General features: G+C 43.9%; 3 protein-coding genes across 5 annotated transcripts in view; all 3 read left to right on the top strand.

Moving 5' to 3' along the window:
• The window catches only part of si:ch73-138n13.1 (trichohyalin), a 33,333-nt gene extending 28,353 nt beyond the window's left edge, over nucleotides 1-4,980 (top strand). Inside the window, exons 10-14 of the mRNA XM_034296500.1 lie at nucleotides 47-218; nucleotides 505-641; nucleotides 2,591-2,733; nucleotides 2,833-2,922; nucleotides 3,121-4,980. Coding sequence (XP_034152391.1) covers nucleotides 47-218; nucleotides 505-641; nucleotides 2,591-2,733; nucleotides 2,833-2,908 — 528 coding nt within the window. The 3' untranslated portion in view covers nucleotides 2,909-2,922; nucleotides 3,121-4,980. The remainder of the gene's footprint in view (nucleotides 1-46; nucleotides 219-504; nucleotides 642-2,590; nucleotides 2,734-2,832; nucleotides 2,923-3,120) is intronic.
• A 642-nt stretch (nucleotides 4,981-5,622) lies between these two features.
• Nucleotides 5,623-8,586, top strand: LOC105014203 (beta-crystallin B3). 3 transcript variants are annotated; one of them, XM_010876316.2, is made up of 6 exons: nucleotides 5,623-5,723; nucleotides 6,383-6,483; nucleotides 7,035-7,153; nucleotides 7,347-7,479; nucleotides 7,847-7,989; nucleotides 8,192-8,586. In XM_010876316.2, the coding sequence occupies exons 2-6, from the start codon at nucleotides 6,409-6,411 to the stop codon at nucleotides 8,418-8,420; spliced, it is 699 nt and encodes a 232-aa protein (XP_010874618.1). In that variant the 5' UTR covers nucleotides 5,623-5,723; nucleotides 6,383-6,408; the 3' UTR covers nucleotides 8,421-8,586. The 3 variants fall into 3 exon arrangements, with proteins under 3 accessions (XP_010874618.1, XP_010874619.1, XP_010874620.1); XM_010876317.2 differs by having other exon boundaries at nucleotides 5,636-5,723; nucleotides 6,387-6,483; XM_010876318.4 differs by having other exon boundaries at nucleotides 5,681-5,723; nucleotides 6,369-6,483.
• A 6,645-nt stretch (nucleotides 8,587-15,231) lies between these two features.
• crybb2 (crystallin, beta B2) lies at nucleotides 15,232-17,313 on the top strand. Its single transcript, XM_010876314.4, has 6 exons — nucleotides 15,232-15,332; nucleotides 15,719-15,807; nucleotides 16,036-16,154; nucleotides 16,435-16,567; nucleotides 16,673-16,815; nucleotides 16,974-17,313. Exons 1-6 carry the CDS (start codon nucleotides 15,266-15,268, stop codon nucleotides 17,149-17,151), a joined length of 729 nt encoding a protein of 242 aa, XP_010874616.3. The 5' UTR covers nucleotides 15,232-15,265; the 3' UTR covers nucleotides 17,152-17,313.
• The last annotated feature ends 18 nt before the right edge of the window (nucleotides 17,314-17,331 follow it).

Genomic DNA, 17,331 nt, shown 5'->3' with positions numbered 1-17,331 from the left:
CTCGTTAACGATAATAACCTTGTTCGGGACTCCGCCCTCTCCCCAGGCCCCTGTCTCCCTGCTGGACACCAGTGCTCTGCGCTCCAGGGTGCAGTTGAGTAAGTTGCGGGGGCCACGGTCACGGCCCACCCGAGCCGCTCGTCAGACGGCTGCTCTGTCTGTACACCCAGAGGGCCAGGCCACGCCTACTGAGGACTGGCGCTGCCGTGACTCCACAGGTCTGTCACCCAGTCAGCACCTCCTTCTGACACACACCTTTTTAAATGTACATACTTTATTGGACAGGAAGTGAGGGGGTAGAGGAAATGTTTGGGTTTTATTTGCTGAAAGAGCAGAGGGCCTTGCAGTGTTACAGGAGGACAAGGGCTAGACAACTTAACAATGGATTGAATGAGCATTTTTCAGCCTGGCGATGCGCTTGGATGGTCAAAGGCATGTATACAAAATCTGTTATGTGATGGGGTTGTTAAATGATGTACTCAGATGGTATGCTGTCATCTACAGAGGACAAAGTAGAATCTTCTAAGGAGGACTCTGACTCTGAGGAGCAGGCTAGAGGAGCAGATCCTCGCCTCGCTGCTGCCTCATCCCAGCCCCAGAGAGTGGCCCTCTTCCCTGGCATGGATCCCTCGGCTCTGAAGGTGAGCCTACCGAAGAGACACCGCCGTTGGGGCTCACGCTACTCACACTGCCATCATTTGGCTAGTTCATTATAAGTGGAAAATCTGTCCGTTTATTGTCCCTTCAACCATTGATTCAAAAATGTATGGCTTTCCAAACCACCTTTTCCCCAGGAACAAGTTTGAACCAAAATATCTCAAAATAGGGACATAGTTGGAAGTAGTACATGCAAAAGAACGTTTATGACCCTGGTGTTTACTCATAGGTGATACATCAGCGGGCATTAGACACTGACACAGCAACTCCATGAAGGGAAAGTGTTCTACTTACTGTTGTGGCAAAATGTGTTGGCACTCTTGGATTTTCTTTAAGTTGTGTGTTGCGTTGGAGAACAGTGACACGATGCAGAGCGGTTGGCCGTGGGTGTTTATTTGAACAGAAAAACACCTTCTGTTCATATAAACCAATGAAACAAATTGTCTGGGAATTTTATCAAAGGCAACGGCGGAAGATGAGCAGACCCAGATGTCTTCCTTCGGCAGTCTAACCTCGGCTTAAACAGAAACACACCCGCACACTTCATATGTTCAGACTGTCCTCATCTGTCCGGGAGTCCCTTTCATGGTTTCCCTGATGAGGCCTGGTAGACTTCAGGTGTGTCGCTCGTCAGGGGCTGTAGACTGCTGCGTTCAGTATCCATAATGCACTCCTCCGGCGGCTTTCCAGGTACAGGGGAACAGTTCGGAGTCTGGGCTGGCACTGCCGCACCACGCTCTTATCTTCTCTGGAAATAAGTTGATATTGACCTATTTATTGGGTCTACACAATCCTTTATTTCACTGTTAATATTGCAGAACAGTTAATTTCATTCAGAACCTGCAATATCCTTTAAAATCAGAAAATAACCAGAAATGGCGTTGACAAAATTGGCACCATAGATTTTTGGCAGCACTGCCTTTGGCTAAAATAACTGTGATCGCACGCTTCCTGTAAGCCTGGATGGGCTACCTTTGCCTCTGTGCTGGCAAGCTGGTCCATTCTTCTTGTGCAAACTGCTTCTGTTCTCCTTGATTTTAAGGGGGCCTCAAAACTGGTGTTTTTATGTCACTCCACAGGTTTGCAATAGAATTTAGATGTGTGGCCATTGCTGGCCCCTTCAGAACATTGCAGCATTTTGTAATGAACCCTTCCTGGTTGCTTTATCAAGTGTGCTTGGGATCATTGTCCTGCACGAAGACCCATTAACTTAAGTGGAGTCCCAGGTTTTTGACACTGGGTTCGACATGGTGCTCCAAAATGCCTTGGTATTCTCTTTATTTCATGTATCTGTAATCAACGGAAAACCAAACTGTAACCCGCAGTTTTCTAGAAGATGTAGCACATTATTTCAGTAAAATGTGTGGGTGCAAATCTTTTTATCCAAGACTGTAGTGTTCACCTTATTTACATGACTGTAGTGTTCACCTTATTTACATGACCGTAGTGTTCACCTTATTTACATGACTGTAGTGTTCACCTTATTTACATGACCGTAGTGTTCACCTTATTTACATGACCGTAGTGTTCACCTTATTTACATGACCGTAGTGTTCACCTTATTTACATGACCATAGTGTTCACCTTATTTACATGACCGTAGTGTTCACCTTATTTACATGACCGTAGTGTTCACCTTATTTACATGACCGTAGTGTTCACCTTATTTACATGACCGTAGTTATTCACCTTATTTACATGACCGTAGTTATTCACCTTAATTACAAGACCGTAGTTATTCACCTTAATTACAAGACCGTAGTTGTTCACCTTAATTACATGCTGATGTACATTAATATTATTATGCAACAAGTTTTGCTATAATAAAGTCTATATTTTCTGGATTTGTTTTATTTGAAATGTTTCGAGTCCTCCAGTATAACAGAATTGTATTTTTGCCCTGTCATGTCTTGGCGGTCTCCCTGTTTGGCAGGCCCAGCTTAAGAAGAGAGGTGACTCTGACAATCAGACAGATGGGCCCGCCCCCTCTCCTTCCCTGCTGTCCCGATCTCCTAAATCCCCCTTCCTACCCCGGGCCTGCCGCGTGCTCCCCCCAACCGGGGGAAGAGAAAACGGGTAAGACAGTGGCCCTGTCTCTTCCCACTCCAGCTTTTAGTGACCCCATCCAGTGATTGCAGTATCAGTGACTGTTTCCTTTGTCCTGTGTTTGGATAGGGAGGAGGCCTCACCACAGTGGCTGAGGGAGCTGAAATCAAAGAAGCGACTGAGTCAGTATGAAAATGACAGTTAAGTTTAAATGAGCAGGTGAGCGTTCTGTGAAATGTTCTTCCTGAATATTTCTCACCTTTCTTAACCTTACCTCATCTACCCCTGTGGAGTTACTTGGGCAATGAAAATGCAATGGACCTTTTTTCAGAATTAGAAAATACTACTCAGGAGTGTCTGTTTTGGAAATGCATAATGTTAAAAAAATGTATATCGGTTTGTATCGTCCCTCTATAGGTTGCCTTAAAATGGAAGAATCTGGTGGAGAATCGGAGACAGAAGCCTTAACCTTTGACCCTGAGAAGATGGGAACTGCTGCTGCTGACATTGTAATTTTGTCATCTATTGTTTGTCATCTGTTTTATTTTCTCTGTTCTCTTCCTGCCTGTGTGGCATACTTGTGCATGGTGCCTTTTACAGATAATTGTTTCATCTTATGGATGAAGCAAGGGGGATTAAATGGGGCTTCTCGGCTGGGTGTGCCCATTTCACTGCTAGCTGCTCCCCCTCCCCTGCGCCAGGTGGATCATGTGACTTCACCCTGTCATGTGACACGGGACACTACAGACGAGGGGAACCCATTGTTTCCTGACAGGTCCCATATCAGGAATGGTTAACTTGTGGGACCACATGCCTCTTAACCTGGAAGTGCTTCAATAAGTTGATGGACAGTCACCTCCACAATCTATATCTTTTATTTGTTTTTCTTTTTAATATTTCAGGTTAGTCTGTGCGTTTACACAATTGTCAGTGTGTCTGTCAGAGAGTGGGTGTTGGTCACACAAGCCTTGCCATAGGATAACACTTCCGATGTCATCTATTGGAACTGATCATAACGAACAAAACCCTGCTGAACTAACGGTCAGCTGGGTTGTATATTGTGTTAGTACTGAAGATGGTATGTATCTGTAATCATGAGACGTTGTATCATATTGTTGCTCATTTGAAAAATGAATCATAACATGTCAAAGAGTGCTAGTTTTGTACGGAGAGCATTTAAAGCATCACAGCAGCCGTGGCTGCCTAGTCCCCTCCTGATCCACTAAGTGACTGTGGTCACAAACTAACGGAGAAGCTGCTTTGTAGACACAGTGTGATGTCTTTAAACGGTGGTAAAGAGGAATGCTTTGGGTTCACTGTCTGTTTGGTCATTATGTCCAGACCCATATCTGTGTGTTGTGGTGGGAAGGGGGCGGGGTTTCGTCACATGGACCTCAATCACGTACAAGCATTCATCAGCCTGACCTTCCTACCTTCCACTTGCCTCTTCCTTCTGTGTGATATGAAATTACTAGGTGTGTAATACTAATGTATGAGTGAGTAAGCTTCAGAAGAAAATGTTCTGTGCTACCCATGAGCCATTCGTTCATGTCCAACCCCTGGCTCCTGTCTGCAACATTTAGCAACCTCACATGCAATTAAAAAAAAAAAAAAAATTACGGAAAAGGGTGTGCATGCACAATCTCTGCTCCTTTCCCATCATGCCTCGCTCAAGACACTACATGAAGGGCCACACCAAGTAGCTGTGGGTACAATCGCACATCCTGGATATTAACGGTCAGGGATTCGTGGCTGTACGGTGGAACGGTGGGAGGGCTGCTGACACTACTCCTGTGGGGAATGGGAGTGAAAGAGATTGTTTGGAGGTGAGGGTGTTATTCGACCCCTGTTTTGTTTTGCTGCACACAACTATTTGCACCAGTATTCTTCGAGCTCAGAGCTGACTTGGGCCATTCCCCCGATCATGTTCGTTACGCTCCATTGTTCCACTGCATCCCTTTTGCCCTTTGTTATTTGACGCCCCCCCCCAGCGCTGACCTGGACCCTGGTCGCATCGTGTTCCACCCTCCACATTTTCATGGCTGGTGTTGGAATGCTTAGTGAATGTGCTGTTTGAGTCTTTGTTGTCGTCGTTCTTAAGGTGTCTGTCCATGGTTTGACTTTGTCACGACGTCTGTCAGTTTAAGGGTTTATTTTTATCTCCATTTCTCGTATATTTTTTTTATTTTAATTTGAAGTAAAGTATGTATATTGCACTGTTGTAAAGCCAGTGTCCAAAAGTATGAAATCTTAATAAAAATGTACTGTGTTTAGCTACTGGTTGTGGTTGTCATTGTTGGGCAAAATGTTACTTCTACTTTACACTAATTTTAGCTCAGGGTATGAAAAATAAATAGGGTGTCATAAATGACCAACCGTATGTTACAGACTGGCTCAGCTTAAATGGCTTGTCACATTTCTTTTAATGCCATTTGTAGATTTTATGATCTTACTATTTAGTGAGCGTTCAATAATAATTTAAAGCTCCATAGAACACAAAGGCAAGTCTGTTTGATCGGCAAGTCTGTTTGATTGGACGTCAACAGGACGTAGTAAATAATTTTAATGATTAGGTTCATTTTTGGGAAATTATTTGGTCCCCCGTTGTGTGTTTGTAATGTTTGTGAGAGTGGTGTGCGGAGGTTGGTGTTATCCAGATAACTGGGTGTGGTTAGAGTGTGTGTGGGGTGAGGGGTTGGGGGGGTAGTGTGTACCACAGTTTGTGCTGAGTTAGGCGGTTTGTTGAATCCTCTTGGCTCCCGCTCGGTGTGCCCACACACACCTCACACTGGCAGCGGGGTGGACGGCATTGTAGCCTGTGCCAACAGATGCCTGTGTTGAGAGGCAGCATCACAGACACAATGTGAGCGACAGACTTGCTGTATCAACAGCTCCCCCTTTTCTGCTGTTGTGGCCAGAAATAAACCATAAATACCCCCCTGCCCAGGCCCACCAACGGCTCAACCCAAAACACCAAGTGGCAGACAGACAGGCTACCAAAACACAGAAGGCATATCCAGGTAAAAACACATCAGGATACACAGGGATATAACTGAACTTGGTAATGGACTTTACGTGAAGAGGGAAGGAGATCCAGCAGTCGTGGCTGCTGACAGGGATGGACAAGGCGATGTTTGATGGATGGGGTAGGAAGGATAGTAGTATGAACTGAGTCAAAGTTGCGTATGATAGGGATTGATAGTTGTGAAGGTATTGTCTGTAATTACATTTTAGTATTATATAGTATGAACGGGCAAGTGAAGAGTATACAGCAGTATGCCATGTGTGGTGGACGTTTTGTTTTGTGGAGATTTCAGAAGTCGTTATGACACTCAGGGAAAGACCGAATCACTGGACTAAAAGGTTGTTTGTATTTTCATGGGGATGACAGAGCCTTTTGTTATAGATTGTAATCAGGAAAAATAACTTTCCCAAGGACACTTTTTTTTTGGGTGGGGGTGGTGTATAAATAGTGGCATTCTGGAGATGGAAAAGGTACAACACAACCTCACAGGTTCTTATACTCTCAGAATATCTCTGCACCAAAGTGCTCTTTAGGCAAAATTCTTGACTGATTCATAGGAGTAAATGTATGCACTGTTCCTGGTCAGTGTGAAATGTCTGCCTTGATGGCATCTGTTTCTCCGCTCTCTGTCTCTGTTCTGATTGTGCTCCTGAGAGAGGAGGAACCAGTGGACCAGGAGGATGTCAGAGCAGCAGAGTGCCCCTGAGCAGCTGGCTGCAGGGAAGAGCCAGGGTGGAGCTGGAGCCACTTACAAGGTCCTCCCTCTCTCATCTAGGCTTTCCCCTGCTCTCTGTCTGGACTATCTGTCCGTCTGGCTATCTCTCTGTTTGGCTATCTCTCTGTCTGGTTATCTCTGTGTCTGGGTATCTGTCTGTCTCTGCATCTGGCTATCTCTGCATCTGGCTATCTCTGTCTTTCTATATCTTTGTCTGGCTATCTTTCTGTTTGGCTATCTCTGTCTGGCTATCTCTGTGTCTGGCTACCTCTGTCTGGCTATCTCTGTGTCTGGGTATCTGTCTGGCTATCTCTGCATCTGGCTATCTCTGTCTGGCTATTTCTCTGTCTTTCTATTTCTTTGTCTGGCTATCTCTCGGACTCTCTCTGTCTAGCTTTCTCTATCTCTGACTGTCTCTCTGTCAGAAGAAGACTCCAAGATCTCTATATCTTATTTTCGTTTTCAATGTTTCCTCTTCTCTATCTGTCTTGTTTAAAATCCTCACAACTCCCCATATCTTTCCTAACTTTAAATTGCCAGTTTTACCTTCTCAATATTTCTTTGTCTCCCCTCCTCATATGTATTATTCAGGTGGTGCTGTTTGAGTTTGAAAATTTCCAGGGTCGCAAGGCTGAGTTCACTGCAGAGTGTAAAGATGTTTCAGAGAAGGGTCTGGAGAAAGTGGCCTCTGTGATAGTTGAGTCTGGCCCGTGAGTACTGGTGCATCAGTGTCATTAACAGACACGCATATTACCCGACACTATGTATTTTCAGGTTAAGTGCTAACAAAAAAACTAAAAAGGAATACTGTATAACTGTTACCACATATGGCTAAACAACTGTTATTCTAGTATAGTTATGGTTATTCTAATTCAGCCTTGTACACGTCATTACTCTTTTCAGATGGGTGGGGTTTGACAGACAGGGGTTCACAGGGGAACAGTTTGTCCTGGAGAAAGGCGAGTATCCACGGTGGGACACCTGGACCAACAGCCAGTACAGTTACTCCTTCTGGTCCATGCGGCCCCTCAAAGTGGTGGGTGGCTCTCGTAAAATGACTCAAAATGATTAACTGACAAGTTTATCATCTCACAATTCTGTGTTCTCTGCCCATCTCATTCAACATTCTCTGAGCATCTCAGCATTTAACTCTCATTCACCATCTCAGCAAATATTTAGTAACTCATTACTTCCCTGTTTTTTAAAGGATTACATTATTTTTGTTGATTTTTTTATTCACAATACAATCTGAATTCTTTAACCAATGCAGAAATCCATTTTCATTCCAACTACCTCAAGCTGGTCTCTGTCTCAGCACTCCCACTCCATTTTAACAGCCAGCTCTCAGTAACCCTCTTAACTGACTATTTGGATCTGTGCACATCTCCATGTCCCCTCCTTAGGATAGTGCTGAACACAAGCTCCACCTGTTCGAGAGCCCAGATTACACTGGTAGAAAGATGGAGATTGTTGATGATGATGTTCCCAGTTTGTGGGGGCATGGTTTCCAAGATCGTGTAGCAAGCGTCAAGGCCATCAATGGAACGTAAGAGCTCCATTTTCTCCGCTTTAGAATCTCTCTATCTCTATCTCTCCATACATTCATCATTTGCTGTTTATCTTATCTCTGTTAGTCTCTTGTCTTTCTCCTGACAACCTAAAAGAGATGATTAAGTATGATAACCGTCATATTCTGGAATCTGTCTTGGTTCTGTGTGATGGACTCCTCGTCTGTTGTTTGGTCCCAGATGGGTCGGCTACATGTACCCAGGCTACAGGGGCCGTCAGTATGTGTTTGAGCGCGGGGACTTCAAGCACTGGAACGACTGGGATTCCCCTGCACCTCAGATCCAGTCTGTCCGACGTGTGCGGGACATGCAGTGGCACAAGAGGGGGTGTTTCACCATTCCTGCCCCAGCTCCTGCCCCAGCTCCCGCCCCAGTACCTGACCCCCCTGCAGCTGCCGGGGCCAGCTGAAGAGCATTCGGCTCCACCCCTCCCACAGAGCCTATTCCATAAGCCTCTACCTACCATAAGTGCCTGCCCTCTGCCTCACCCTAACCATGGCAAATGCTGCTCCTGCTTAGTGAGAAGTGCTATGTATGTTTCAGTGGCGAATAAAGTTTGTTTGACCAGAAAATGAGTGTGCTTGTTAGTGCCGCTTCTGTTCTTGGTATCCCTGGGTAATTCTGGTAAAAATCCCAGGTTTTCTAGAAATCCTATTAGCAGAATTCTGCATGATCCTGCTCATTACCGGAATATCCTGGGAATTTGGGCAAATTATTAAACAAACTTAGTCAGCTATTGAGATATTTGAGATATTTCCCCATTCTTCCTTATAGAATGGTTTAACTTCAGTCATATTGCATGGTGACCACTAATGGACTGCACTCTTCTAGTCATTCCATAGATTCTTGATTCTGGAATTTCACAGTCTCTGGGATTTAGGTCTGGGCTCTGACTAGGCCACTCAATGACATTCACCTTCAAGTCCTTCAGTCACTGTACGGAAGCTTTGGCGGTGTGCTTTGGGTCATTGTCATGTTGAAACTTCCCATTTTCAACTTTCTGGCAGAGGTTCTCCTAAGAATCTGTGCATATTTTGCTCTGTCAAAAGTGTTCAAATCCATGCTGAAGAGAAACACCCCCACAACAGGAAACTGCCACCCTCATGGTTTACTGTACACATGGTGTTCTTTTTGTAGAAACATGTATTGCATTTTCACCAAACATGTCATTTTGCAGTTAGGCTTAAAGGTTCAGTTTTGGTCTCATCTAACCACAGCAACTTTTGCCACTTGTCCTAAGAATCTACAATGTGGGAAAGCTCAAACGTCAAATCTTTTTGGCCATATTTGTGGAGTTCTTGTGATATTGTGGACATGCACACATTCCCTAGTCTTTGCCATAAAGGTCTGAAGCTCCTTCAAGGTCACCATTGGTCTCTTGTTTGCCTCTCTGATCTGTCTTTTCATTGCCCGGATGGTCTGATCCATGCAAGTTCTCGGTGGTGTCATAATCCTTCAATCAATCAATCAAATGTATTTTATAAAGTCCTTTTTACATCAGCAGTGCTTTTACAGATGCCCAGTCTGAAACTCCGCAGAGCAAGCAGCAAGAGTTGATGTACAGTGGCTTGGAAAAACTCCCTAGTGTCCAAAACTCCCTAGTGTCCAAAACTCCCTAGTGTGTGTGTGTTGGGGGGGGGGGGGGGGGCAGGATGGGTCATGTATTAGTTTTAATACATTTTCTAAGTTTTTTTTATTACATTTTCACTAAGATAGTATGGGTCATTGTGTGTAAATAAAGCCTGTAAAGAAGTCAGATTTCATGCATTTTCATTTCATGCTGTCTGGCATTTTTTTTAAACATTTTTAAAGGGGGTGGTGACTTTCTATACCTACAGTAATTTACAAAAACTAAAATATCTCATGTAAAAAAAGTATTCAGACTCCCATGACACGCCTAATTAAGCTTAAATGTATCCAGTGTCCATTGATCATCCTAGATATATCTCTAGAACTTGACACCTCCCCGGTGTCATGTGACTTGTAATTGTTACAAGGTCTCAGGTGTGAATGGGGAGCAGGTGTGTTAAATTTGGTGTCATCGCTCTAAACTCCCTCATACTTGTCACTGGAAGTTCAACATGGCACCTCATGGCAAATAACTCTCTGAGGATCTGAAAAAAAGAATTGTTGCTCTACATAAAGATGGCCTAGGCTATAAGAAGATTGCCAAGATCCTGAAACTGAGCTGCAACACGGTGGCCGAGACAGGACAGGTTCCACTCAGAACAGGCCTTGCCATGGTTGACCAAAGAAGTTGAGTGCACATGCTCAGCGTCATATCCAGAGGTTGTCTTTGGGAAATAGACGTATGAGTGCTGCCAGCATTGCTGCAGAGGTTGAAGGGGTGGGGGGTCAGCCTGTCAGTGCTCAGACCATACTCCGCAAACTGCATCAAATTGGTCTACATGGCTGTCGTCCCAGAAGGAAGCCTCTTCTAAATATGATGTACAAGAAGCCTGCAAACAGTTTGCTGAAGACAAGCAGACTAAGGAAATTGATTATTGGAACCTTGTCCTGTGGTCTGATGAGACCAAGATAAACTTATTTGGTTCAGATGGTGTCAAGAGTGTGTGACGGCAACCGGGTGAGGAGTACAAAGACAAATGTGTCTTGCCTAGAGTCAAGCATGGTGGTGGGAGTGTCATGGTCTGGGGCTGCATGGGTGCTGCCGGCACTGGGTAGCAACAGTTCATTGATGGAACATGATAACGACCCCAAACACACCTCCAAAACGACCACTGCCTTGCTAAAGAAGCTGAGGGTAAAGGTGATGGACTGGCCAAGCATGTCTCCAGACCTAAACCCTATTGAGCATTTGTGGGGCATCCTCAAATGGAAAGTGGAGGAGCGCTAGGTCTCTAAGATCCACCAGCTCCGTGATGTTGTCATGGAGGAGTGGAAGAGGACTCCATTGGCAACCTGTGAAGCTCTGGTGAACTCCATGCCCAAGAGGGTTAAGGCAAAGCTGCAAAATGATGGTGGCCACACAAAATATTGACACTTTGGGCCCAATTTGGACATTTTAACTTAGGGGTGTACTCACTTTTGTTGCCAGCGGTTTAGACATTAATGGCTGTGTGTTGTGTTATTTTGAGGGGACAGCAAATTTCCACTGTTATACAAGCTGTACACTCACTAATTTACATTGTAGCAAAGTATCAATTGTCACATGAAAAGATATAATAAAATATTTACAAAAATGTGAGGAGTATACTCACTTTTGTGAGATACTGTACATACAGTGGGGAGAACAAGTACTTGATAAACTGCCGATTTTGCTGGTTTACCCACTTACAAAGCCTGAAGAATTTTTATCAGGGGTACTCTTCAACTGTGAGTTATGGAATCTAAAACAAAAATCCAGAAAATCACATTGTATGATTTTTAAGTAATTAATTTGCATTTTATTGCATGACGTATTTGATACATCAGAAAAGCAGGACTTAATATTTGGTACAGAAACTGACATGCGTTTGCTTGAGCAGGGCCACCTTGCGTGCGCTGCAGGATTTTAATCCATGACGGCGTAGTGTGTTACTAATGGTTTTCTTTGAGACTGTGGTCCCAGCTCTCTTCAGGTCATTGACCAGGTCCTGCCGTGTAGTTCTGGGCTGATCCCTCACCTAACCCCCACAAAGTGAGATCTTGCATGGAGCCCCAGACTGAGGGAGATTGACTGTCATCTTGAACTTCTTCCATTTTCTAATTATTGCGGCAACAGTTGTTGCCTTCACACCTGCTTGCCTATTGTCCTGTAGCCCATCCCAGCCTTGTGTAGGTCTACAATTTTATCCCTGATATCCTTACACAGCTCTCTGGTCTTTGCCATTGTGGAGAGGTTGGAGTCTGTTTGATTGAGTGTGTAAACAGGTGTCTTTCATACAGGCAACAAGTTCAAACAGATGCAGTTAATACAGGTAATGAGTGGAGAACAGAAGGACTTCTTAAAGAAAAACTAACAGGTCAGTGAGAGCCGGAATTCTTACTGGTTGGTAGGTGATCAAATACTTATGTCATGCAGTAAAATGGAAATTAATTATTTAAAGATCATACAATGTGATTTTCTGGATTTTTGTTTTAGATTCCGTCTCACACAGTTGAAGTCTACCTATGATAACAATGACAGACCTCTACATGCTTTGTAAGTAGGAAAACCTCCAAAATCAGCAGTGTTTCAAATACTTGTTCTCCCCACTGTATATATATATATATATATATATATATATATATATATATATATATGTAAATTATCCAACCTTAGTATATACCAAGCCTTAACATATTGGCCATATACCACAAACCCCTGAGCCTTGTTGCTGAAATATACCACACACTTTAGCCAATATGTACTGATGTGGCCCAAAAAGGTATACTCCTATAATCTTTACCTGGGACAGACAAAAAAAGACAGGCTAGCCCCCAGAGTCTGGCTCCTCTCTAGGTTTCTTCCTAGGTTCCAAACCTACTAGGGAATTTTTCCTAGCCACTGTCATCAATTTCTTGTTGTTGCTTGCCCTTTGGTGTATTAGGCTGGGTATCTGTATAAGCAGTTTGTGTCATCTGCTGGTATAAAAAGGGCTATATAAAATACATTTGATTGATTAATTCCCTTGGTATATGATCAAATATACCATGTCTTTCATCAGTATTCGGCTTTTTAACCACCCTGTTTTTTTTTTATCAAGCATTAGGTTTTACTGCAGGTTTCTGGTAAAGGTGAAGTGGTAATGTAACAGTAAAGGAAAAGGAAATTATTTCTGGGAAATTGCTCATACCTTCAATACCAATACCTTTTTTTCCTGCACTGGCAACTCATAATGTGGTACGATTTCACCAAGTGGCATTTCGTTTTTTTTGACCAGCAGAGAGAGCCATTTATTCATGCTCTGCAGTAGCTCTCGCCCTGTAGTTACTAGACTAGTCAGTTAGTTGGGAGAGCCAACACTGAAGAAAACCAACCGATAATTTTGATGGACCTTATCATGAATTTGTGCACATTATTAAGAATAGAATATAAAACGATATATTCTATATATACAATACATAAAAATCAAGTTTAGCACTGTAAATGTATAGGGACATTTTGATAAATGAATTTTGACAAAAGGCAGATTCAAAATTTACATTTGACTATTAGCTCCAGGTTCAAGTTAAGCTGTTATTGTCAGGGCAATCTTAATATTGTCACCTGCTGTTGTTAAAAATTATACAGTTTGAACAGATGATTACTGATCCTTTTTCACCAATGGTGTTTAGCATTTTGGGCCATTAGTGACATAACACAATGTGAAGACAGTGTGTTGTGGTTTGACACTATAACCTCACCCTGAGTGGTGTAAGGGTCTACCTTGTTGTATGCTTGTAGAGAAATGAGTCAGTGTTGCATTATGGGAGTACCATAAATGGTTACATTCCTGGTCACTTAATCCCCCTTCTCCAATCTTTCCATCTCATTTTACTTTCTTCTGTAATTTAAATTCTTTATCTCTGATTATGTCTAATTCAACATTATCATTTAAATTTCATAGGCATTGTGCATACAGTCCATTCCTTGGTGATGTCATCTGAAGTTGCAACATGAATTTTGCACTTTAACACAAAGCAACACTTTGGAACCAGCATGTGATGGTAGGAACTGGTGTGTTTTTACCGACAGAGGGGCACTCGGTTGAGTTTGGAACATAGAGGCTTGGCCCTTGTGAGATACTTTATTATGGAGGTGCCCTAAAATGGCATTGCTACTATTCAAAAGCTAAGGGCCCCTTCCTGAGAGAGCACAATGTGTAGCAGCAGGGCTAGGAACGTGCTAATATTCAGCTTTTCCCCTATCAGTTACCTCCATTTATCTGTGTAGTTTTCTTGTGGAGACTACGGAATACAGTAACCTAACACAAATTCTATCTACACTTGATATCCCACTGCTTCTGGCTTCACCCTACTGATATTTGATTAACGTTATCTTACTAGGTCAGTCATATTAGTAATACATTGTAAACCATGACACTTTTACAAAACATTTTATAGACTTTTTGGTAGCTTCTACGTTCCTACTCTCACCTATGGTCATGAGCTTTGGGTCATGACCGAAAGGACAAGATCCCGGATACAGGCGGCCGAAATGAGCTTTCTCCGCAGGGTGGCTGGGCAATCCCTTAGAGATCACCCGGGAGGAGCTCAGAGTAGAGCCGCTGCTCCTCCACATCGAGAGGGGTCAGCTGAGGTGGCTTGGGCATCTGTTTCGGATGCCTCCAGAACGCCTTCCCGGGAAGGTGTTCCGGTCCCGTCCCACCGGGAGGAGACCCCGGGGAAGACCTAGGACACGCTGGAGGGACTATGTCTCCTGGCTGGCCTGGGACCGCCTTGGTGTCCCCCTGGAAGAGCTGGAGGAAGTGTATGGGAAGATGGAGGTCTGGGCATCTCTGCTTAGACTGCTGCCCCCGCGACCCGGCCCCGGATAAGCGGAAGATGCTGGATGGATGGATGGGTTATCTCAAGAAATGCTAACTTAGTGTGGTTTTTATTCAAGGATTAAAAAAAACTTGTATTTGTAAGTTTGTAGTTTCCAAATATTCCCATTAATTATAATAATGATGTAGTTATTCAACAAAAACAAATGCTATGTACATGTGACTGCATCCTACCAGTGAAACACTAAACTCATCTTCTTGTGTGTGCAACTCTGCTCTTCTCCTGCCAACAGGAGAAGTTGCCGTGTCATGTGAACATTTTGGTCAGTTTGGTACAGATGCTATGACAGCTTCCAAATTTGGCAATTATAGAAAAACCTTGTGCACATCCAAAGTAAACATTCTTTAATAGAAATAAATGCCAACAATGACCAAATGACTCATTACTACGATAACCACTATTCCAATGTACCCTAGAGGAAACTGTACTATACTAGATTTTGTGAGTTAAATCAGTCCCTTTCTATTCAACTTGCCACCCTCCCTTCTCTCTCATCCTCTCTCTCTCTCTGGTGGTCCAGGCAGACAGGCAGCTCTCATTGTAAGTGCGGGGCTTTTGGCACTGGTTTTGCTGACTCACATGGATATCGAACAATGACCGGCTGGACAAAATTGACAAGTAATGAAATAGCTTTGTGGGGGAGTAAGAATGGGGGCCCAGTGGAGCATTGACCCCACAGTCCCGTCCGCTCGGCCTATTGCAGGCTTATCTGGAGGGTGGTTTGGACACAGGGGTGTGTTGGCAGAGTTTCCACCTTAGCGCGCCGTATATATTGCGCTCAGCATGCAATCACAAACACACTGGCACAGACAGGTACTGGTAAGAGACACACGTCCGTCGCTCTTCACAGGTTTTTTATTTTATTATTATTTTTCATCCAAATGTGTCTACTTATTTTCAAACAAACATCCTTTTGAGGTTAATTTATTCAACATGCTTGGATAAAACCCTTTTTTCGTCTTCATCAAGCTGTTTAACATAGAAACAGATTAACTTGAGGGCTATTGTGAATTTCCCTTTTTTTGTTGGAATGTTCTTTTGGGAGGGTTATGGCTAGGATTTTGTTTACATACACGACAGATCAATTTCTGTGCAGAATTGAACTGCAGATTATGTTGCACTATTATTTCATTATATTTACCACTATCCTATCAAACTGCAATTACCCATTGGAATATAAAAACGTTTTCAGTTAGTCTGCTGGACACTAAATGCTGTCCATCTACCTCTGTACAGTTTCATCACAACCCATCCGGTTCACTATGGCCACAGACCACCAGAACCCTGCATCCAAGCAGCAGCAGCCAGGCACCAGTGCTTTCAAGGTGAGGAGGAGAGGGGGAGGCAAAAGGGGGAGGAGGAGAAAGGGCGAGGCGGAGGAGAGCAGGTGAGAGGGATGGCTATGGTGGGGCCGGGCAGGGCAGAACAGGCTGAATCAAGAAGAATGAGACACCACTGGATTTTTCTATATGATTTCCCTGTATAACTTATGGTGCCATTAAGCTGAGCACTGCAAAACTGGCCTAAACATTATGCCTGATCGTCCTCCACAGTTGATCATCTATGAACAGGAGAACTTCCAGGGACGTTGCCATGAGCTGACTGGCCCCTGTAATAACCTCCAGGAAGCAGGCGTGGAGAAAGTGGGCTCCATATTGGTGCTGTGTGGACCGTGAGTGATTGACAGGGGGACGAACAGACACATTTAAGAAATATGGTGTACCGTATACAGTGCCGAATCTAGCCTTTTGGGGGCCCTAAGCAAAATTTGATTTGGGGCCCCCTCTCCCCTAACGCTCGAGAGATTCCCTAGCAGTCGGAAGCCCCCTAGTGGTTGGGGGCCCTAAGCAACCGCTTATGTTGCTTATGTCTATATGTATAGTTGCTTATCATTCACATAAACCTTGTTTTTGACATCCTTTACTTCCCCTCTGAATCATGTGCTTTCTCAGATGGGTGGGATATGAGCAGGCTAACTGCAAGGGGGAGCAGTATGTGTTTGAGAAGGGGGAGTATCCTCGCTGGGATTCCTGGACCAACAGCAGACGTAGCGACAACATCTTTGCATTCCGCCCCATTAAAGTGGTAAAAGCACACCTTTTCTTCTATAACTCAAATCAACCATTTTAATAAGCCATTTTCAAGAGTCTCTGACTGTTTCTAATGGTGTGTTTTGTATTCTGCTCACAGGACAGCCAGGAGCACAAGATTGTCCTTTATGAAAACCCCAGTTTCGCGGGGAAGAAGATCGAGATCATAGACGATGATGTTCCCAGCTTCCACGCGCACGGATACCAAGAGAAGGTCTCCTCTGTCAGAGTTCAGAGTGGCACGTGAGTCCTGTCATCCAACTGCGGAATTCTTTAACAGCAATATCTGTCCACGGTATTTTCTTCTAATTGCATTAGTGAATCTTTTCTCCATCACATTCTTCTCTAAACACTTTCCTTTTTCTCTCTTTCATTCCATGGCTCTGCTGGTTGGGCATCAGTTGGGTGGGCTATCAGTATCCTGGTTACAGAGGCTATCAGTACCTGTTTGAGAAGGGGGAATACAAGGATAGCGCTGAGTTTGGGGCCCAGTTCCCTCAGATCCAGTCCGTCAGGCGCATCCGAGACATGCAGTGGCACCAGAGGGGAGCCTTTCACCCTGCCACGGGTGCCAACTAAGTTAATATGACTCCTGCACCAAACCCTGACCCCTGCTTCTTCCTACACCTCTCTCTACCTTATTTACTCAAAATTGCATTTTGATGCCTATTGCCATTATTTCAGTAGCACCATCCTTTAAAGCAAATTAATAAATTCTTGTTGCTTACAGTACTTTTCCAATGGTTGTGAGACTCAACT

Source organism: Esox lucius, chromosome 13 (assembly GCF_011004845.1).
Source record: "Esox lucius isolate fEsoLuc1 chromosome 13, fEsoLuc1.pri, whole genome shotgun sequence".
Taxonomy (NCBI): domain Eukaryota; kingdom Metazoa; phylum Chordata; class Actinopteri; order Esociformes; family Esocidae; genus Esox; species Esox lucius.
Note: the sequence above shows the minus strand (reverse complement) of the source record. Positions and strands in the feature narration are given on the sequence as shown.

Coding starts and splice junctions, on each gene's coding strand:
- LOC105014203 (XM_010876316.2), top strand. CDS start 6,409: ATGTCAGAGCAGCAGAGTGCCCCTGAGCAGCTGGCTGCAGGGAAGAGC. Junction 7,154..7,346: donor GTGATAGTTGAGTCTGGCCC/GTGAGTACTGGT, acceptor TACTCTTTTCAG/ATGGGTGGGGTTTGACAGAC. Junction 7,480..7,846: donor CCATGCGGCCCCTCAAAGTG/GTGGGTGGCTCT, acceptor TCCCCTCCTTAG/GATAGTGCTGAACACAAGCT.
- crybb2 (XM_010876314.4), top strand. CDS start 15,266: ATGCAATCACAAACACACTGGCACAGACAGGTACTGGTAAGAGACACA. Junction 15,333..15,718: donor ACGTCCGTCGCTCTTCACAG/GTTTTTTATTTT, acceptor ACCTCTGTACAG/TTTCATCACAACCCATCCGG. Junction 15,808..16,035: donor CAGGCACCAGTGCTTTCAAG/GTGAGGAGGAGA, acceptor CGTCCTCCACAG/TTGATCATCTATGAACAGGA.